The sequence below is a fragment of the Culex pipiens genome, chromosome 2 (assembly GCF_016801865.2).
Source record: "Culex pipiens pallens isolate TS chromosome 2, TS_CPP_V2, whole genome shotgun sequence".
NCBI classification, from domain to species: Eukaryota; Metazoa; Arthropoda; class Insecta; order Diptera; family Culicidae; genus Culex; species Culex pipiens.
The window spans coordinates 114,603,802-114,626,393 of NC_068938.1; the positions used below are offsets into that span (position 1 = coordinate 114,603,802).

A 22,592-nucleotide genomic window follows, 5' to 3' on the forward strand; every position below is an offset into this window, starting at 1 on the left:
ACTCCGACTCCGGTTCCGGCTTTCAGATCCAACCGACTCCGACTCCGACTCCAACTCCGGCCCACCAACTCTAGCCGACTCCGAATATGACTCCAGCTTTCAAAAAATGGTTGGCTCCGACTCCGACTCCACATATTTTTTCGAAAACATTGATATATAGGATTATTTAAAAACTCTTTAAGTGAAAAAAACCGGAAAAAGTTTCTATTTACAAGTTTTAGACGTTATTGAAACAGAAATAAAAAAACGCCAGTTTTGAAAGCATTTTCAGAAGAACAGTTTGGTAAGTAAATTTGGATTCATTTACTTAACCTCAAATTTTCATTAAATTGATTAAAAGCTAAAATATTAAATTGTTATTTTTTTAATGATCATTAAAAGAAAGCTGGCCTTATTGATTGGTTTAACATATAAATTCATTTTGCTCACTTTTAAGTTGACATTTATAAGAAGCACAGTGACTATAATAGTCACCTTGTATTTTTAAATAACAATTTTAAACGAAACTATTTTTTAAAGCTCCTTTGAAATTTTTAAGACGAACATGGACATCACGCCAAGGCTGAAGAAATTTATTATTACAAATCAATGTATCTAAAAAAAATCTTAGTGGTAAGAACGCTTATGAGGCAGTATTTGTAGATTCTGCTCGGTTTGTTCTAGAGGTCGTATCGAGGTGCTCCGATTTGGATGAAACTTTCAGAGTTTGTTTGTCTATACATGAGATGAACTCATGCCAAATATGAGCCCTCTACGACAAAGGGAAGTGGGGTAAAACGGGCATTGAAGTTTGAGGCCCAAAAACATGAAAAATAATAAATATGCTCGCATTTCCGTAAAACTTCATCAATTCCAACTCTCTTAGATGCATTCGAATGGTCTTTTGAAGCCCTTCAAAATGTGCTATAGACACCCAGGATTGGTTTGACTTTTTCTCATAGCTTTTGCAAATTACTGTTAAAAATGGATTATTTTAAAACCTTAATATCTTTTTCCAACAGCCTCCAACACCCATACTCCCATAGGTCAAAAGTTAGGGAATTTCATGGGCTATAAGCCTACGGTAATAACTTTTTGGCCAATCGCAGTTTTTCTCATAGTTTTACGATTTTTCTATAACAAACATTTTACAACGTTGGTTTTTGCCCTGTAGGCCTCCATAGCGGCACTTTTTGGTCTCAATTTTGACATATTCGGAATCCTCAGGAAATTTTACATAAGATTGAGATGTTGGAGTTATGAATTTGATAAAGAAAATAATGAAATAAAACATTTATGAAAAAAAGTCTGATTTATCATACCCTGTGTTCAATACGTCAAATGCTGTATCAAGTAGGCGAATACCTGTTTTACCCCTAATCCAACAAATTGTTAAAAAATATTTTAATTCATTCTAAATAGCATTTTTTCCAATCAAATTCAAAATTCCAACACCTCAATCTAATGTAAAATTTTCTGAGGATTCCGAATATGTCAAAATTGAGACCAAAAAGTGCCGCTATGGAGGCCTACAGGGCAAAAACCAACGTTGTAAAATGTTTGATATAGAAAAATCGTAAAACTATGAGAAAAACTGCGATTGGCCAAAAAGTTATTACCGTAGGCTTATAGCCCATGAAATTCCCTAACTTTTGACCTATGGGAGTATGGGTGTTGGAGGCTGTTGGAAAAAGATATTAAGGTTTTAAAATAATCCATTTGTAACAGTAATTTGCAAAAGCTATGAGAAAAAGTCAAACCAATCCTGGATGTCTATAGCACATTTTGAAGGGCTTCAAAAGACCATTCGAATGCATCTAAGAGAGTTGGAATTGATGAAGTTTTACGGAAATGCGAGCATATTTATTATTTTTCATGTTTTTGGGCCTCAAACTTCAATGCCCGTTTTACCCCACTTCCCTTTGTCGTAGAGGGCTCATATTTGGCATGAGTTCATCTCATGTATAGACAAACAAACCCTGAAAGTTTCATCCAAATCGGAGCACCTTGATACGACCTGTTTCACATCGGTGAAAAACTCGCTCTTAAGGGGTTCTTTTCAAATAACCGTGACCTAGAAAATATTTTACCTCGGAATTTTGGATTTATTTAAATTTTTAATTTTTTATATATATTTAAAACAAGGCTACTTCTTACATCTTCACCTAAAACGAAGCTTTATGAATGGTCGTGCGCCTCCATGAAAATATATGAAACAACTTACAATTGGATAAAAAACAAAAATCCACAGGATAAATATTTTTTAGATCAAGGATATTTTTTTATCTTGAAATCCTGTCCTATCCTGAAATCTTGAGATTTGTTCAACGATAATTTGCAACAATATCAAAAAAGTTTGCCTAAGGATCAACATTCTCAGATACTTTTATTTTTTTGTACAAAGTTATAAACAAAATGCGCATGTTGAGATCCAAGTAATAGATCGTTATAATCGTTGAATATTTGTTGGAAGAGTTATCCTGTCAGTGATTTTTTTGTTTTCGATTTCCATAAATAGTGATTATTATTTATATTTTTTGATGTACCTCGTAACTTTTTTCCTGAACATTGATTAACTGAAAACCACCAAGACATTCGATATCGGGGTATAAGATTACTGTGTGTGTACTTTTTTCAGAAAGAACTAGATTAAATTTGGTCAAATTTGAGTTTAAAGGGTACATAAATATTGGCAAAAGGATGTAGTCAAAAATCAATTAAATATTTCTGACTACAAAACCAATATTGTTTTTATTTTTTTAGTTATGATGCTACTACATACTTGGGTAAGAGCTGATTAACAGGTTATCATTTAGAGATCTCTAAAAAAATAAAAATGGCAACGCAGCGCATGCAACTTGAAAAAAATAAAATATATAAGAAGTTTTGTATATTATTCTGTTTTATAGCAAATACTAAAAAATAAACATAATTTTTGTTGAATTTAAGATAACTCCGACTCCAACTCCGGGTAATCAGAAATTTTCGGCTCCGACTCCGACTCCGACTCCACCTAATAAAATTTAGCCGACTCCGACTCCAGCTGTTCGAGTTTTTACGAATCCGACTCCGACTCCGACTCCAGGCTTCCCAAAAAGACCCGACTCCACCGACTCCGGCTCCGACTCCGACTCCACAGCCCTGTAAAGGTTTTATTTGAAATGTGGGTAATTTTGTGTTAAAATTTCATACTCCTTTTCTCAAAAACCGCATTTTTTTTATATTGAAATCATTGCTTTGATGAATTCTCTTTTGAGAAATGTTTCTAGGCTCATTGAGTATACTATACATATCACTACAGAAAGGTGTAATTGATGAGGTTTATGAAAGTATTTTAAGTATCAAATGTTTCCATGATAATTTAACCAAAAAGATTATTTATTTGTGGTTTTGTTTATCAAAACAATTTATTTATTCTACTCAATACTTATTCGTTTGGCATTTTTTTAGTTTGTACCCCGGTGGTCGGTCAAAATCAAACTAAAAAGTGACAAACTGTCACTTTTTACACGGCGCTCACGTATACCATTAAAACAAACGTTTGGTAGTGTGTGTGAACTCCGTGTAAAAGGGGTGCCAAACTAAAAACTGACCCCGTTCGTTTGACAACAGTAGGTGTCAAACAATCGGGGTTTGAGTGTAAACCCGAGCAGGGGTAAATAACACGGGAATACCAAATTTTGATATTACTTGAGCAAAGAACAGCGACCAAAATGTGCCCTTGGTTGCCCAGTAATAGATGGTAAAATACCATGAAATCATACCAAAGTCTAGTATATGGAAGGGCACAACAATACCAAACCATGTTATTCCAAGGGTAAAATAATACCTCAAAATAAAACCATTTCAATACCAAGTTGAGGTCTTCTGAATTTTTGAACATTGCTTGAATACCAAAACTTGGTATTGCCATGGTTTAATTTTTAGGTATTCCCGCGCCCTTGGAAAATCATATTTTGGTATTCCTGTGGTCTTCCACATACATGATTTTGGTATGATTTGATGGTATTTTACCATCTATTACTGGGCAACCAAGATCACATTTTGGTCGCTGATATTTGCACAAGTAATACCAAAATTTGGTATTTTCATACAATTTTTAGTGCAGCAGTTGCAGTTAGTGAAAAAACGGAAATGATCCATATGCAACAGCCAAATCTACTCACCTGATGATTCCATGTTGTTCTTAGTGATATTCTTCACCACACCGAATGCATTTGTCATTGATGAACGGCCTGTGCATGAAGTTCTTGAAGATTCTGAAAAATAACAAGATTGAAAAATAAGTGTTATGAAAATAAAACTGGATTGAAGTTAACCAAAATTCAATAATCTTTCGATTGGCTCGTTTTTCAAAGTATTTGTTTTTTTTCAAGTCATTTTAGCGCAAAATTTATTATCTTGTCCAAATTGGTCAAAATTTTCCCATAGTTTCAGAGGAATTTGATAAAACACTGTAATACCAAAAGAATACCAAAATGTGCCATCCTGACTTAGAAAATTTTCCACAATTTCAAGTCAACCTTTTCGGCTCAATTTTCACATATTTGATCGTCAAAATTACAATTGTTATTTTTTTCATGGTTTCTTTGATGGAATCGGTTCTCAGATGACCAGTGAACATAACTTTTCCATAAGTTTGAAAAAAATATTTATTCAAGTCGTTTTTATCCACATTTTACGTCAAAAATCAATCCGGCCCGCGGGCCGGACCAATTTTCCACTTAAAACTTACATAAAAACAACCTGCAAACATATTTTTTCAAACTTTTATCAAAGTTATGTTCTCTGGTCATCTGAGAACCGATTCCATCAAAGAAACCATGAAAAAAATAACAATTGTAATTTTGACGATCAAAAATGTGTAAATTGAGCCGAAAAGGTAAGGCAGGCCTGATGTAGGGGGTATATCAAAAATGTTTAAAATCAAGTTTGAAATTTCCGGTTTTCAATAAAAGTATTCGCTTTGAGACATCATTTTAGTGCAAAATTAATTATTTTGTCAAAATTGGTCAAAATTTTCCCATAGTTTCAGAGGAATTTGATAAAACACTGTAATACCAAAAGAATACCAAAATGTGCCATCCTGACTTAGAAAATTTTCCACAATTTCAAGTCATTTATGTAGGGGGTATATCAAAAATGTTTAAAATCAAGTTTGAAATTTCCGGTTTTCAATGAAAGTATTCGCTTTGAGACATCATTTTAGTGCAAAATTAATTATTTTGTCAAAATTGGTCAAAATTTTCCCATAGTTTCAGAGGAATTTGATAAAACACTTTAATACCAAAATAATACCAAAATGTGCCATCCTGACTTAGAAAATTTTCCACAATTTCAAGTCAACCTTTTCGGCTCAATTTTCACATATTTGATCGTCAAAATTACAATTGTTATTTTTTTCATGGTTTCTTTGATGGAATCGGTTCTCAGATGACCAGTGAACATAACTTTTCCATAAGTTTGAAAAAAATATTTATTCAAGTCGTTTTTATCCACATTTTACGTCAAAAATCAATCCGGCCCGCGGGCCGGACCAATATTCCACTTAAAACTTACATAAAAACAACCTGCAAACATATTTTTTCAAACTTTTATCAAAGTTATGTTCTCTGGTCATCTGAGAACCGATTCCATCAAAGAAACCATGAAAAAAATAACAATTGTAATTTTGACGATCAAAAATGTGTAAATTGAGCCGAAAAGGTAGGGCAGGCCTGATGTAGGGGGTATATCAAAAATGTTTAAAATCAAGTTTGAAATTTCCAGTTTTCAATAAAAGTATTCGCTTTGAGACATCATTTTAGTGCAAAATTAATTATTTTGTCAAAATTGGTCAAAATTTTCCCATAGTTTCAGAGGAATTTGATAAAACACTGTAATACCAAAAGAATACCAAAATGTGCCATCCTGACTTAGAAAATTTTCCACAATTTCAAGTCATTTATGTAGGGGGTATATCAAAAATGTTTAAAATCAAGTTTGAAATTTCCGGTTTTCAATGAAAGTATTCGCTTTGAGACATCATTTTAGTGCAAAATTAATTATTTTGTCAAAATTGGTCAAAATTTTCCCATAGTTTCAGAGGAATTTGATAAAACACTTTAATACCAAAATAATACCAAAATGTGCCATCCTGACTTAGAAAATTTTCAACAATTTCAAGTCATTTCTTTAGGGGGTATATCAAAAATGTTTAATATCAAGTTTGAAATTTCCGGTTTTCAATTAAAGCATTCGCTTTGTCTAATCTAATCTAATCTAATCTAATCGAACACAAGCACAGCCAGTCCGAAGAAAGCATCCGGGAAGAACTTATGGTTAGATTACGCCTCAAGTTCCTTCTTGTCATTATTAATGATTGCAGTACTTTCGAGAACCCCCGAAGTGTATTACATTCATTAAAGCGGCCCGGCCTACTGCGTTGCATTAACCGCATGAGACAGATTCTATGAACGGATCCCACATTTCATAGAACCAACAGGGGAAGAAGAAGAAGCCGGGGACATACCGTACCAACCGGTTCGAGTTATTTATAGATTATAATGGTATGTGGTGTGTAGGGGAATCGTTGGGGAAGGGATTGTTGTATTATATAGTAAATGACCTTGTGACATTATTTCACCACTACGAATTAATTCACTCAGAGAGTATTAATCCCTTGGTGGCCGAATGTCTAGAGCATCCGACATCCAATCCAAAGATGTGAGTTCGAATCCCACCTGATTCTATGCGTTTTTTGTTCATATTCAAAGTTCAATTACAGTCGAAAAGTTTCAAGGAGACCGGTCGGGAATCGAACCCTGAACCTTCCGCTTATGAGGCGGGAGCCGTAGCCATTAAGCCACAGGCCGGTCTTCTCAATTAAAGCATTCGCTTTGAGACATTATTTTAGCGCAAAATTAATTATTTTGTCAAAATTGGTCAAAATTTTCCTATAGTTTCAGAGGAATTTGATTAAACACTGTAATACCAAAAGAATACTGCAACGACCTCAAATTTAAATCATTAAATTTGTCCATTTTTCGAACCTCACCACAGTTCTGACCATGCGCGCTTACGCAAGCATAAATAATTTTACCCGTCGACTCGCGTTGCGCGACAAATAATTAAGCTTATGTACAGGTGTGGATCATGAGTCATCCTCACCTGAAAAGCCCTTTATTAAATTTCGCCAATTGTTAGGCAATCAAAAAAATGGTTAAGCTTTCAACTATGAATGTGCGATGTTATTACACAGGGGAAATTGAGGGTGTGGCTTAACCAAATTCATTGGCATGTTTGTTCAATGGAGAATTAGACCTTCTCATTATTGACCAACATTTTTGAGAATGTTTGAGGAACATAATTTTGATATTCCAATAACATAATTTAAAGTTTCACGACAATGGTTCGAACCCATGACTTCCGATTTTGAGGTGTACTCACTACACCATACGGAAAGTCATGAAGAATTGCAGAGGTCTGTATAATTTAATTCATGAGGTTCATCGATGCTTCTCTTCGAAACGGACCACTTTTAGCAGAACAAAATTTAGTGGAGTTTTCGGGGACTGACTATAAAAACCCCAAAATTCTTGAGGAGGGCAATTAGTTCCAGTTAGTTCCAGTTCTTGCTCCAGTCCAGTTCCAGTTCCAGAAGACGCCCCAGACCAGCCAGACCCGCCAGCAGCCACCAGTAGCAGAGGCCCCAGTCCAGCCGGACTTAGCGGTGGAGGCCGCAGTCCGTCGGGACTTAGCCGCAGTGAGGAGTCCACCCGGGACTTAGGAGTTCGGGGTCTGGCATGGCTCGGCGAAGAGGTCTGGAGGACAAGTCTGGCTTCAACGTAGAGAATTGGCTCGACGAAGGTCTTAATGAAATTAGCAACAAAAAGTTGAGTGATGTGATTGTGCGCGTAAAAGTTGAAAGTGTTACCGCAAAAATGTAATCTTCAAAAAGTGTAATATACAGATAAGTGAAGTTTACTGATCTGTTTTGACTCTACAAGTAAATATCACAAAAATCCTGAAAGCCTAAAACCGCTCGGGCCGTTCAATACCAATATGTGGTGTTCGACCATTGACAAATTCTGCAATTTTGCAATATCAAAACAATACCTTTAATTGGTATGATAGCACATTTTGCTCTTGCATAATCCTTAAGACAAATTTTAAAGGGTCCAGGAATACCAAAATTTGGTATTGATACCAGAGAAAGGTATTATTACGCATTTCCCTTGTTATTTACCCATGCTCGGGAAGTTTAATTTTACATCATAATTTTAACTGAAAAAACCTATAAAACTACTTAAAAATACATTTTATTATACAGTTAGCAGGCACATCTCATTTTTCCTAATCTAAATGCAAAATGTTTCTCTACGTGAACCTAAAGTTTGTGACATCATTCGTTCGTTATCAAAATGAAAGGGATGCGAAATAATCTATAGCCATTCGCACCCGAAACAATCCAAATTTTCGCCGTATAAAGAGAAGGGGACCCATTTCGAAACGGATTAGTTAAACAAATTATACCAAGCCGAAGTATCGTAAAATTTAGCAGAGACTTTGAAATGAATTAGTGAATCAAAATGTAAGGATAGTGTCAATATAGTGATTATAATTTTATGAAAATATTGAATATTTAATTTCTTCAAAGGGAAACGAAAAAACTAATTAAAGGAAAACGCTCAACTGTAAGTGCAGAATGTTTACCGAAGCGTTACAAAAATCCATTGATGGAAGGTGTGCGGTGGGTGGAACGATACTCAACGACTATCGATAAATTCTGGAGAACTTTGCCTGCGTATATACGAAATGTGTTAGGTTCTTTTGTGATATTCCTGATGGCTTCTGCGATAAAAGGTAAGATAATCTGTTAGGAATATGTTATCGTATCGTTATGATCGTGATACCGTGTTACAAGGGTGTGAACGGTATGGGAGTGTGACAAATCGCATCTGACTATAATTTTTTATAAGAAAGCTCTTCTTTCAATTCTATATTGTTGGAGAGTGCTTGCAGAAGAAACACACACAGTTTTATTTCCTGCATAAAAAATACCATGCGTTTCCATTAGTGCATCAATGGGAACGCATGATGTTTAGTGTTTAATTGATTTCAGAAATGATAAACGTTTAATTAAATTTTCATTGTAAATTTTGTCTGCGCATCTTCCAGTGGTAAAATCCTGAAATGCCAAAGATAAGCCCCTGAATCGCTTGTACTCAAATTCAGCCGTATAGATTAGCCGAGGTTTTGATTTAACACCTGTTCGCAGCACACCCCAATTGACGAATTATAGCGATATGTCAATCAGTGATGTTTATTGTTTGTTGGTGCACATTTTCATTGAACCACGTTATCTCATTGGTAGGTGACTGGATCGCTATTGGGGTACATTTGGTCAAGCACTTCAAAGGCACTGCCGAGCACAACAGTACCGACGGCCAGCACCTGTTGGTGACGAACAACACCAATGGAACAGGTACTGCCAAGATAGATGACTTGCTGGCTTATTTGAACCTCCAGGGGCTGCCACATTACCTAGTCATGGCAATTACGGGTTCGTTTCTTATCTACTTTGGCTCTGGAGGATTCATTCACGTGAGTGGAGTTTCCCAAGAAATTGTTTACAGGTTCAAAGATTACAATTGAGTTTCTTTTTTCAGTGGTATTACTACGTCAACAGACGGGACAGACCACAGGAATGGAAGTGCCAACCGGAGAAGTTTTTATCTCCCGAAGTGGAACTGCATGAAATATTCGTTGGGGGATTTTCAATGCTTATCATGAGCTGTTTGAGTGGAATCCTTTCATGCTATGCTATGAATAATGGCAGATTACTGACCCTGTACTATCGATGGGACGAGTACGGTTGGTGGTGGTTCTTTGGTCAAATATTAGTGATATTTTTGTATCAGGTTAGCTTGTTTCAAAGACAATGGAGGACATACATTAAAAAAAACTTTTTGATTACAGGACTATCTAACGTACTGGCTTCACAGGATCTATCACTGGCCGTTTCTATACAAACACTTTCATAAATTGCACCACACCTACAAGCAACCTACAGCATTTTCCGTGACTGCGATTCACCCTGTGGAGATTCTCCATGTTCAGTTAACGATGCTTTTGCCAATATTTACCATACCAACGCACTGGGGTAAGTAAAACTTATTCTTAAAGCGATTATGAATGCAGACAACCATGCGTCTCTATTAAAATCGTTTTCCAAACATAATTGTGGGGACGCACGGTAGTTTAAAATCAATTTAATCTGAATTCATTCTCAATTTCAGCGGCTTTCTATTTTGTCGAGACCTACACGTATATCCACGGAATCTTGAACCACAGCGGAGTGAACATCAAATCGTTCTGGTGGCAACCGTGGCAGCCTGACACGATGTTCCACGACAACCATCACCAGTACTTCCACGTCAACTTTGGTTTCAACATCTACCTGTGGGACGTTTGGCACGGAACGTACCGGCGAAAGGATCGCGTTTATTCGGAGGATATTTTTGGCGGGAAAGGAAAAAGCTTCGAGCAGGTTTCTGAAAAAGAGCTTCTGAAGGATCTCGATGAGAGGAAAACTGAAAATCCGAACGCCTATCGGGATGACGTCAATGAATATGCCATTCAGGATACGGAAGTGAGCCAAATTATTAAAAAAGCTAAGCAAAAGTAGAATAGGCAGTTAAATTTAAGCAAGAAGTCAAAATATTTATAACAGAAATCCGATTGAATGAATAATTTAAAGGATAACGACTGTTTTTTTTAGGAAAAAAAATATATCGACGCTGTCGTGCTAACTTGTCGCACGTCGCGTTTTGACGTTCCGAGAAAAAAAAACGCGTTTTAATGTTTGACCTCGAATGAACAAAATTTTGAGCACGCAATGTAAACAATAACAGACACGTTTTGTTTGGCTGACCATTCTGTGTATTGTCCAGAAGTTTGGTTGAATTTGATTGCCGAAGTCCCATGTTATAATTACAAATGTTTGCGGTGGTCGAGCTCGTACTTGTGTCAAACGCGTTCTGACCTGAAATTTCTTTGGCCATTTGTCGCACTTACATCAATTTTTCAGGGTGTGCCAAGATAGCACGACAAGATTGAAACTTCTTTCATATAAAAAGTGATAACAATGCATTTAGTTTTTTCCGATTTTTATTGAATATCTCAGGCTTGAAATCGAATTTCGGGGCTACTGCGGCTATTTTCAAAAAAGTCACCTGAAATTAATTTAATTTCATAACGGTGCACTTTTATCAAAATTTCACTGAAGTGCTTTTTGATTGCAAATTTGATTTTACATCGAAAAATGAAGTGAACAAATTTTTGCGACCAATATTTCGATTTTTTGAAAAAAAAAAACAGTATTGATCAAAAAATTCATATCGGTCAATGAATTTTTGCACATCCTGAAAATTTCTGAAAAGTTGGGATTTGATGTCCTGGGTGCTGAAAAGACAGAATGTGTAACGTGATTTTAGAATGCTCCCCACTAACACATCTGCACTACAGCTGTACACATAAACAAAGTGGTAGGCTATGTTCAAGCTCAAGCGTGACCTAGTTTTTGCTGATGAAATGACTTTTTTTGATCTTTTTGAATCTCTTCATGTTTAAATTTTCGTTGAAAATTAAGGGCTTCGACCTTCTTAATTCGTAGACTAATCTTTTTTTTTTTTTTTTTTAATTTATATTTATTCAAATTTCTTTTCCATGTACATTCATTCAGTTAAAATATTATTGAGTGTCCAATCACAAACGATGACTTTTCACCTCAATTTTAAATACTAGCAACTTTCATTTATTCAAGAAATATTGTAGCTTTCGCTATTCAGTGATTTCAAATGTAGGAGGTCCTACATGTACAAAAGGGAAAAGGGATACCTTAAAACTAACTTATAAACTATATAAAGAGCGGATCAATGCAGCTGAAGACTGCAATGATTTTTGTCGAAATGTATCAATTATCTTATTGGACATAACATCCAAAGTGTCAACTTCGGCTAATTGATGAAGTTCACTGGTGCTGAACCAGGGAGGAAGTTTCAGAATCATTTTCAGAATTTTGTTCTGAATCCTCTGAAGTTTTTTCTTCCTGGTTAAGCAACAGCTTGTCCAGATCGGCACAGCATAAAGCATGGCAGGTCTGAAAATTTGTTTATAAATTAACAGTTTATTCTTGAGACAAAGTCTAGAATTCCTGTTTATAAGTGGATACAAACATTTAATATATTTGTTACATTTAACCTGGATACTTTCAATGTGATCCTTGTAAGTAAGGTTTTTGTCAAAACCAAGTCCAAGATATTTCACTTGATCCTCCCACTTTAAATTTACCTCATTCATCTTTATAATGTGATGATTTTTTGGTTTAAGAAAATCAGCCCTTGGTTTGTGAGGGAAAATAATAAGTTGAGTTTTTGCAGCATTTGGAGTAATTTTCCATTCTTTCAAATAAGAATTGAAAATATCCAAGCTTTTTTGTAATCTTCTTGTGATGACACGAAGGCTTCTGCCTTTGGCGGAGATGCTTGTGTCATCAGCAAAAAGTGATTTCTGACATCCTGGGGGCAAATCAGGCAAGTCAGAAGTAAAAATATTGTATAAAATTGGACCCAAAATGCTTCCTTGAGGGACGCCAGCACGTACAGGTAGTTGATCAGATTTGCTATTCTGATAACATACCTGCAGAGTACGATCCGTCAAATAATTTTGAATAATTTTCACGATATAAATCGGAAAATTAAACCTTTTCAATTTCGCAATCAAACCTTTATGCCAAACACTGTCAAATGCTTTTTCTATGTCTAGAAGAGCAGCGCCAGTAGAATAGCCCTCAGATTTGTTGCTTCGAATTAAATTTGAAACTCTCAACAACTGATGAGTAGTTGAATGCCCAAGGCGAAATCCAAACTGCTCATCAGCGAAAATTGAATTTTCATTAATGTGCGTCATCATTCTATTAGGAGCGGCCGTGGCTGACTGGTTACGGTGTTCGCTTTGTAAGCGAATGGTCCTGGGTTCGATTCCCATCTGCTCCCAACGAAAAAGTATAGGAACTATAAATCTTGAATCTCTGAACATGTACGAAAAATCAAAGTCGCTCGAGTTGGGGTTCGATCCCCCGTCCTTTGGATTGGTAAGCAAAAATGCTAACCACTAGGCCATCGCGACTAGGTGAGCTATGACTGGAATTAGGAATACTGTTACTATCAACTATATACGCGCTGGGTCCTTGTCCATTTGACAAGGGTTCGGAAGTTCTAAATAACGTTTGAATCCGATTGGTCCAAACGTTCTTCAGGGCGGGGCTTGTCGACTCAAGCTGAGGGACCTCGCGCTCGGCTAGCCAGCGTAGAAATGGGTCACCGAAGCTCGGCAGAGCTAACACCTTCCAAATGCCTATGCGAGTTATTTGCATGTATAGAATGAGAGCCAAAAATACATGGAAACAACTCAATTTGTAAGAAGCGACCGCGTGGTCCCGTTTGGTTGGTTGCACACACACACACACACATGTGCGTCATCATTCTATTAAGAATTATTCTTTCGAATAATTTACTAATAGATGAAAGCAAACTAATGGGCCGATAGCTTGAGGCTTCAGCAGGATTTTTATCCGGTTTCAAAATCGGAATTACTTTGGCATTTTTCCAACTACTGGGAAAATATGCCAAATCAAAACATTTGTTGAAAATTTTGACCAAGCAACTTAAAGTTGCTTCTGGTAATTTTTTAATTAAAATGTAAAAAATGCCATCCTCACCAGGGGCTTTCATATTTTTAAATTTTTTGATAATAGATTTTATTTCATTCAGATCCGTATTAAAAACTTCATCTGATGAAAATTCTTGTTCAACAATATTCTGAAATTCTATTGAAATTTGATTTTCAATAGGACTCAAAACATTCAAGTTGAAATTATGAGCACTCTCAAACTGCTGAGCAAGTTTTTGAGCTTTTTCCCCATTAGTTAATAGAATATTATCACCATCTTTTAAAGAAGGGATGGGTTTTTGAGGTTTCTTAAGAACCTTTGAAAGTTTCCAAAAAGGTTTGGAATAAGGTTTAATTTGTTCGACATCTCTTGCGAACTTTTCATTTCGCAGGAGAGTGAATCTGTGGTCAATAACCTTTTGCAAATCTTTTTGAATTCGCTTCAGTGCAGGATCACGAGAACGTTGATACTGTCTTCGGCGAACATTTTTCAGACGAATCAGAAGCTGAAGATCGTCATCAATAATGGGAGAATCAAATTTGACTTGGACTTTAGGAATAGCAATATTCCTAGCATCCAAAATTGCATTAGTTAAAGATTCCAAGGCTGAATCAATATCAGCTTTGGTTTCTAAAACAAAATCATGATTTAAATTATTCTCAATATGATGCTGATACCTGTCCCAATTAGCTTTGTGGTAATTAAACACAGAACTATTGGGTCTGGTAACTGCTTCATGAGAAAGTGAAAAAGTTACTGGAAGATGATCAGAATCAAAATCAGCATGAGTCACTAAAGGACCACAATACTGACTTTGATTTGTCAACACCAAATCAATTGTTGATGGATTTCTAACAGAAGAAAAGCAAGTTGGCCCATTCGGGTATAAAACCGAATAAAGACCAGAAGTGCAATCTCTGAACAGAATTTTACCATTGGAATTTACTTTAGAATTATTCCAAGATTGGTGTTTGGCATTAAAATCACCGATGATCAAAAATCGAGATCTATGCCGAGTAAGTTTATTCAAATCCCCTTTGAAATAATTTTTATTTTCCCCAGTGCATTGGAATGGCAAATATGCAGCTGCAATCATAATTTTCCCAAAAGAAGTTTCAAGTTCAATGCCCAAACTTTCAGTAACTTTTAACTTAAAGTCACGTAAAGTGCTATAAGTCATGCTACGGTGGATAACTATTGCAACTCCACCGCCATTTCGATTCATTCGGTTATTAGTTATAACTTTATAATCTGGATCACTTTTCAAATAAGTGCCAGTTTTTAAAAATGTTTCGGTTATAACAGCAACATGCACGTTATGAACTCGTAAAAAATTGAAAAATTCATTTTCTTTCGCTTTTAAAGAGCGAGCATTAAAATTCATAATATTGATGGAATTACTTAGATCCATGATTAAACTTCAGGGTAAGAACAACATCATTCGCAAATTTTAATCCAATCTGGATTGCTTCCATCATGGATGTAGCATTACTCATTGTTTGAATCAAACCAAACAGTGAGTTTTGCAAAAAAGTCATTTTTTCAAACGTAACATCGCCGAGATCAGAAGATCCCAAAGCGTTGCCAGCAGAAAAATTTTCAAATGAGATTTGAGGTACCTGCCCAATTTCAGAAAGATTGGTAGAGGATTTAAAATTCGTGGATGAACCCGAAACGACGTTAGCATAAGAAATGCCATTGTTGTTACCTAACTTTTCCACGGTAGGGGTATTTCTAGAATTGTTCGAGTGAGACAGCACGAACGTTTGATTCAAAGATGCAGGTACAACCTGACTTTGAGAAAATTTCGGTTTGGATTTCGGCTGATGCTTAGCACGAGAATCCAAAACCTTTTTTCTGATGGGGCAATCCCAGAAATTTGATTTGTGATTTCCACCACAATTTGCACATTTAAATTGGGTGACTTCTTTCACGGGACAATTGTCCTTGTCGTGAGAAGATTCCCCGCAAACCATGCATTTTGGAACCATAGCGCAATGATCAGTACCGTGACCGAATGCCTGGCAACGCCGGCACTGGGTCAGATTCTGGCCATTACCGCCATGTTTCTTAAAATGCTCCCACTTTACCCGTACATGGAACAAAAACTGAACTTTGTCCAAAAGTTTCAAATTGTTGATTTCATTTCTGTTGAAATGAATCAGATAAAATTGTGAAGTCAAACCAAAGCGAGAAATATTCCCGTTTGATTTTTTCTTCATTGGTATTACTTGGGATGGGGCAAAGCCAAGCAACACCTTAAGTTCGTTTTTGATCTCATCCACCGACAAGTCGTTGGAGAGACCTTTCAAGACCGCCTTGAATGGCCGAGCATTCTTGGTCTCATACGTGTAGAAATTGTGTTTGTGGTTTTTCAAATAATCAACAAAAGTTTGGTGATCTTGTAAAGATTCCGTCAACAAGCGACATTCTCCTCTTCGACCAAGCTGGAACGAAACTTTCAAATTGCAAGTTTCCTTGCAATTCTTCAGTTGCGTTCGAAAGCTGGCCAAATCGGAGACGGAAGTCACTACAATTGGCGGAGCCTTTACTCGTTTCTCGACGGCAGAAGGCTCAGTACGAGGAGAAGGTTCCTTGTCATCAGTTTCGGATAAAACACCGAAACTGTTTGTCAATGGAATTGGAGGATTGACCTCACATTCAGAATCAGAATCAGACCTCAGAAGAGGCTGTTTTCTTTTTCTGTTTCCGTTAGCCGGTTTAGCGTTCAAACGCTTCACCGACGTAACGACCAAATCTTCAGAAGATTTGCGTTTACCTTTGTTTTGACGCATTTTGCTAGCAAAGTTCTCTTAAAAAGATGGCTTCGTTTGTAAAATACAACAAAATTTCAGGTGGTGTTAGTCTTGAAAAGACTGTTTAGAATTTTGGAAAATAACTCAGGTAGTCTTTAAAAAGACTGTGAATTTTGTTTTGAAATAACTCTGAGCTTAGGTAGTAAAAAATACCGCAGCTCTAGTGTCCGTTCACCACGAAGGTTCGCAAGACACTCTCGTAGACTAATCGATGGGCGGCCAATAGAGGCCTATTTGATTTCCACGTGACGTGACGAAATATTGCGACAGAAGTGGGTGGAATTTTGTGCATCAGAAAAAAACAAGTGTGTGTGTGTGATAATGTTGGAGTGAGATTAATCAATATTATTTGGCATGTGTCATTCATAGTTATTGATAATTCGTCGCTAACATTTCCAAAAGCGTCATAAACGTAAGTTTTACGTGATCCAAAGCGCTCATTGAAATGTTAGTTACGAATTTGCCCAATCTCGATTTCTACCCTCTTCTCAAGATTTTGTTTACTTCGAATTCCTCAAAAGCTCGACGCCACCGACAAAATAAATTATAGATCGATTACAATACTTGCCACTCCTTGGTATCATTTTGCGAACAGTAAATTGGTTCCGCTTTGACAGTTCTAAATTGAGGCCGCTTTGCGAACCACTTTTCCGTACCCAGTTGATGTCCTCTAAAAGAAAATAGAAAAAAATAATAATAGTCTTTTTATGCATATCAAGTTTTAGTGACAAAAAGTTAAATAAAAAATCACTAATTTTTTTTTGCCGTGTATCATTTTTTTCCAGTGTAGTCCGTAAGCATACCTACTACTTTGCCGAAGACACCAAATCGATCAAAAAATTCATTCAAAAGATTTTTGAGTTTTCATACATCATCAATTGCTAAATTTGTATGGACAATTTTATGGACAAACTAATGATGCAAAATTGCTTCTTTGGGCATACCGAAGGCACCAAAAAAGTTTCAGTCGGATTAAAAAATACAAAAAAAAAATCGGATGACCGAAATCTGAGAGAACTGCTCTGTTAGGGCGTTAAGTCATTCCAAGAGTAGGAGTCGTTTTCATGCCATCAGCACAAACAACACACCAAACCAAGCCTGCTCCGGTGGAATCGCTAGCGGCGGTGGGACTCGCAATCCAAAGGTCGTCAGTTCGAACCCTGGGGTGGACGGTTCCTTGGAGTAGAAAGAGGGTTGGGTCCCCTTCCCATTCAAGCCTTCGGAATCCTAGGAGCAGAAGCTTGCAGACCACAAAAGACCTAGGGGTCGTTAATGTGGTTGGTTTGATTTGTGTTTCTGGCAACCTCAAAGCACATGCTTACCATTTTTGTCCACATTTTTGCTCAGTCATTTATGTCAATCAATTTGCAATCCTTTCACTAAATAAGCGTAGGTATTTTGAAATTAAATATATCTTTATTGAACATTGTTATGATAAATACATTTCATTTACATTCTAAGTGTTATGGATAAATGCTCTTCATCTTTGATGTAATTTTCGTTTCATTATTAACTGTTCACATTCATTTATTTACTTCAAATTGTTTTATATTTTTGCACTGAATTGAATAAATTTGGGTTAGAAAGAAAAAATCACTTTGACAGCTAATCCTAACATGAAACTACAAAATAAAAATCATTGAAATATTCAATGATTTTTATTTCACCCGTTGATGCTGGTTGGTTTTCCCTCGGTTGCTGACTGAAATCTGGAGGAGTTGTATTCTCTGCAACTTTTTGCCGCTGATTCAACGGCAATGGCTGCAGATTTGGAACCACTCGAGCAGATCCTGCTCCTGGTGACGCCTAAGCTAAAAAATCCATGTTGAAAATTGGCCGAACTGCTCTCAGCTCGGACGGCGTTGTCGATCCTTTCTCGAAATGAACCAGGTACAGTTGATCACGATACTTGATGTCCTTGTTGTGTCTCGTCATCTTGAAGACTTCGATCACGGTCAACTTTTTTTGAGTTTTGGGCACATCTTTCAGCAAACTCACATCCATGTCGTACAGGCCACGGAGGACCTATTTCAAGGGGCGTTTACCTGTATCAACATGGCTGTAGTATTCAATCTTTGTGCTGTTCAAGAAATCCCGAACGTAGTTGTAACCCTTTGTGTCAGGTAGCAGAATTTAGAGTCCATCAGCACACATGCGAATGGAAGCTCGTAAAGCACCAGATTTGATAAATCCGTTCAGCCACATTCGCACCGAATCCGATGACGATGTTTTCACAGAAATGGGTGGCTCCTTTTCCCGTCGTTCAACTTCTTCTTTCTCGCTCACGTCCTTAGAAAGGGTAGCTAACTGGTTTCCAGACGAATTCTGAGCGTCCTTTCTCAAACTGCCTGGCTTTCCAGGTAGCACATATGTATTCCTTAACTTCTTCAAATCTGCCGATCCTGCTGGTGAGGACCGCCTCTTTCTCTGGCCGTGAGGCTTTTTTTTACACTTTTTAGCACTTATTTGGTGTTTGAGGGACACACGTCTGACTCGCTGCTATGCTAATCGCAGACTGAAATAAACGTACACTCATACCCCGATGGTTTGACACCAACTGTTGTCAAACGAACGGGGGTCACTTTTTACTTTGACACCCTTTATACACGTAGTTCACACACACTAACAAATGTTTGTTTTGATAGTGTGCGTGAGCACCGTATAAAAATTGACAGGGGTTGAGTGTATTGATTTACTGGAAACGACTAGACTCTTGATTTGTAGTTTGAGTTTGAAACACAACAAATTTAAGTTGTGTGCTTTCTGCAGGATTTCTTAGGGCAGAAAAAAGTAAAAATTTGAGGGCCTGCCGAGAAACAGCTGTTTACAAAGAAAAGAAAACAATAATCTCGTCTTACTCAAAATAGCAAAGGTGCCTGCACCCTGAATCTAATCGATTTGTACCGAATGCTTTTTAATATTCGGAGATAACAATTTGCACAGTACCGCGAAAGGCAATTTTTGATCAGTTTAAATTTGACCATCTCGCGATACACATGGCACATTTTGAGGCTCAAAGCGGTAATTTATAACATAATGGTTACTAACGTGAGTTCTGAGTCGAAAAATTTACATCGCAACCCTTTGCTGGAGGGAGTTCGGTGGTCGGAAAAGTATTCAGTACAGTTGAGTGTAGTTTGGAATATATTACCAAAATATTTGAAAAATCTCTTCATTTGTGTTGCCGTTCTTTTGTTTGCAACTGTTTTGAAAGGTAAGTTTTTTTTTAAATGTTACTAAATTGTTTGATGACCTTTATTTCGTCACCAGGTGATTGGATCGTTATCGGTGTGCACTTGTGGAAGCAGTTTTGGGAGCGTGAATCACAACTTGCGAGCGATGGCAATCCGGTGCATTCCATATTGACCGATTACGGACTTGATGGATTGTCGTACTTTATAGTATCAGCCGTTTTGGGATCTTATCTCATCTACTTTGCCATCGGTGGATTCATTCATGTAAAACGCTGATAAACGCCCTATCTAAACTGGTGAACGAATTATTTCAGTATGACTGAGCTTTTTCTTGTTTTCCTACCAACAGTGGTACTTTTATATCAACCGACGGGATAAAGCTCACGAGTGGAAATGCCAGCCGGAAAAGTTTCTGTCTCCCGAGTTGGAGCTTCACGAAATACTGGTTGGTGCGTCCTCTCTGCTGATTGTGAGCATTCTTTCCGGTTTTGTCGCCTGTTATGCTCTGAATGGAGGAAAAGGGCTTACCATCTACTATGGCTGGAACGAGTATGGGTGGCTTTGGTTCGCGTTACAGTTCGTGACAATCTTCGTATATCAGGTAAGAGTTAAATTTGGGATATAAAGTTTTCACTTAGCATAAGGTAAGTTGCGATGCCAACAAAATTGTATATGATAATTGGGATTTTTTCAAATGTTCGCCGAATTTTTATTCTCTAAGTTTGTAAATTAATAGCGGGTTTCCACTAATAGATACAAGTAAAAAAAATGCAATAATGCATCTTGTGAATTCTGTTCCTTGTGGCAATAAAGTTGTTGGTCGCTGTAACTTCCGGAAAGAAGAACAAAACATTTTAAAGATAACAGAAACGTGACATTCTTGCATGAACCTATAAACATATATCTCTTGCAGGTTTTTTTCAGCAGTCCATTTTTTTAGATTTCTTTGCAAAGTGCCGGGTTCGGTGGTGTAGTTTTTAGCGTGGTAGCCTCTCTCCCCAGTAATGCCTGGGTTTAATCCCATTTTTTTGAGACGAGATTTGCCTGATCACGCCTTCTATCGGATGCGGAAGTAAAACGTCGGTCCATTTGGGTAAAAAGAGGTTTTGGGTTACGTCTAGAAATGAGCCGAAACTTGCAGCAGAGACCACAAAAGACCCAGGAGTCGTTAAAGTTGATTGCTTTGCAAAGTGTATTTTTTACTCGCCAGAGATCAAGTCTCTCCACTCTCCCCTACAAGACATTTACTTGCCAAGTCTTCATCCTATATATGAGCTGATTTTCTCAACACAGTGATGAGATATTATGACATTCAATGTTTTATAGAGTAATTTCTTTATAAATTTAAAAAAAATCATTTTTTTTTGTAATTTTTTTATCACAACAAAATAAATGTGATGTTGTATGCTGTAATAGAACATATTGATTGATATTTTCCTATCGCCCGGATGGCATGTCAAGATTAAAGATTTTTCATTTGGTATAATCATAGATGATACAAACGGTTGGAAAACTGTTGCATAAATGATGCCACCACCTTTGCCGGCATAACGCCTCGTTGCGATATAACATCGTTTTGATTGTTCTTCTCGTCCTCGTACAGGATTACACAACATATTGGGTTCACCGGATCTTTCACTGGCCCTGGCTGTACAGGAATTTCCACAAGCTCCATCATACGTACAAGCAACCGACGGCATTCTCAGTAACGGCCAGCCATCCGGTGGAGATTATTTTCACTCAACTTGTAATGCTTGTACCGATTGTCACTGTTCCAATCCACTGGGGTATGAGACTGTCAAATCATCAGAGTTCAGTTAGTCAGCCAGACTCAATTGATTCCCGTTTCTTCCTGTTTCTTTTTTTGTGTCTCCCTCCCTAGCTCCATTCTACGTCGTAGTGGTTTATGCCTATTGCCATGGGATTCTAGGTCACTCCGGTGTTAATTTCAAATCCTTCTGGTGGCAACCATGGCAGCCGGATACCATCTTTCATGACAACCATCACCAGTACTTCCACGTCAACTTTGGATTCAACATCTACTACTGGGACATTCTGCACGGGACGTATCGCCAGAAGGACCGTGTCTATTCGGAGAGCATTTTTTACGGCCAGGGGAAGGGACTGGCCGAGGTGTCCGAGGAGGTCCTGCTTTCCGATATGGTCGAGAGGAATTTGGAAAATCCGCAAGCATACCGCAACAGCTTTCACCGCTACAAACTGGACGAACATGACATGGCTAAATTCGTCGTGAACAATAAAGTTAAAACAAATTAGTTGAGAACGAGAGCGACAAATTGTTGACCACTCCGATCGAGACCCGAAACCTCAAATGTGAATCATTTCGAACGGACCTATCGGGACCGACCAGTGCAATGCTCTCCCATGCAAGCTCGGCCATAAATCTGGATGCACTCGATGGTTTGTGCAGTTCACTACTCTTTTCGGCTTTCAATTTTGTCATCGCTTTTTGCATATGCCAACTGAAAAAAGTAAACTCCTTTTCCACTGTGCTGGTGGCCCATTTTTGAAGGGATGGGGAATAAAACGTGAACACCGTTTTGTTTTTATTGTCAGAGAAAAAAAACAATGGAGGAAAGTACATTAAGCATGGTACACGGTTTTACTCTAAAAAAGCATTGACAGTTTAAGTGATGCCCATTTAAAGTTGTAAAATTTTGTAATAATGTCTTTGTAAAAAAATATGGGATTCTGGAGTTTTTAAAATCATGTACCAACTCTGTTTGCAACAATGCTTCCATTTTTTTCACAACCAAATTTAGAATTCCAGACCAACAATTTGAAAATCCTGTCCCGGGATATCCAGGGGTAGATTTACCAATTGATATTGATAAACACATTAACTTTGAAAAAATAGTTGCAACGGCC

At 37.2% G+C, this 22,592-nt stretch overlaps 2 protein-coding genes across 2 annotated transcripts; both read left to right on the forward strand.

Moving 5' to 3' along the window:
- Positions 1-8,629: 8,629 nt before the first annotated feature.
- On the forward strand, positions 8,630-10,761 carry LOC120422197 (uncharacterized). Its single transcript, XM_039585579.2, has 5 exons — positions 8,630-8,823; positions 9,335-9,564; positions 9,630-9,881; positions 9,940-10,123; positions 10,260-10,761. Exons 1-5 carry the CDS (start codon positions 8,697-8,699, stop codon positions 10,646-10,648), a joined length of 1,182 nt encoding a protein of 393 aa, XP_039441513.2. The 5' UTR covers positions 8,630-8,696; the 3' UTR covers positions 10,649-10,761.
- Positions 10,762-19,506: 8,745 nt separating this feature from the next.
- On the forward strand, positions 19,507-21,992 carry LOC120422188 (uncharacterized). The gene is made up of 5 exons (XM_039585564.2): positions 19,507-19,723; positions 19,780-19,967; positions 20,053-20,304; positions 21,307-21,490; positions 21,586-21,992. Exons 1-5 carry the CDS (start codon positions 19,546-19,548, stop codon positions 21,978-21,980), a joined length of 1,197 nt encoding a protein of 398 aa, XP_039441498.1. The 5' UTR covers positions 19,507-19,545; the 3' UTR covers positions 21,981-21,992.
- Positions 21,993-22,592: the final 600 nt, after the last annotated feature.

What these genes read in the sequence shown, in the direction of transcription:
- LOC120422197 (XM_039585579.2), top strand. Translation starts at nt 8,697, where the DNA reads ATGGAAGGTGTGCGGTGGGTGGAACGATACTCAACGACTATCGATAAA. An exon ending in GATGGCTTCTGCGATAAAAG is followed by an intron (nt 8,824 to 9,334) that starts GTAAGATAATCT and finishes TCTCATTGGTAG; the next exon opens with GTGACTGGATCGCTATTGGG. An exon ending in GCTCTGGAGGATTCATTCAC is followed by an intron (nt 9,565 to 9,629) that starts GTGAGTGGAGTT and finishes TTCTTTTTTCAG; the next exon opens with TGGTATTACTACGTCAACAG.
- LOC120422188 (XM_039585564.2), top strand. Translation starts at nt 19,546, where the DNA reads ATGGTTACTAACGTGAGTTCTGAGTCGAAAAATTTACATCGCAACCCT. An exon ending in CCATCGGTGGATTCATTCAT is followed by an intron (nt 19,968 to 20,052) that starts GTAAAACGCTGA and finishes TCCTACCAACAG; the next exon opens with TGGTACTTTTATATCAACCG. An exon ending in CACTGTTCCAATCCACTGGG is followed by an intron (nt 21,491 to 21,585) that starts GTATGAGACTGT and finishes CTCCCTCCCTAG; the next exon opens with CTCCATTCTACGTCGTAGTG.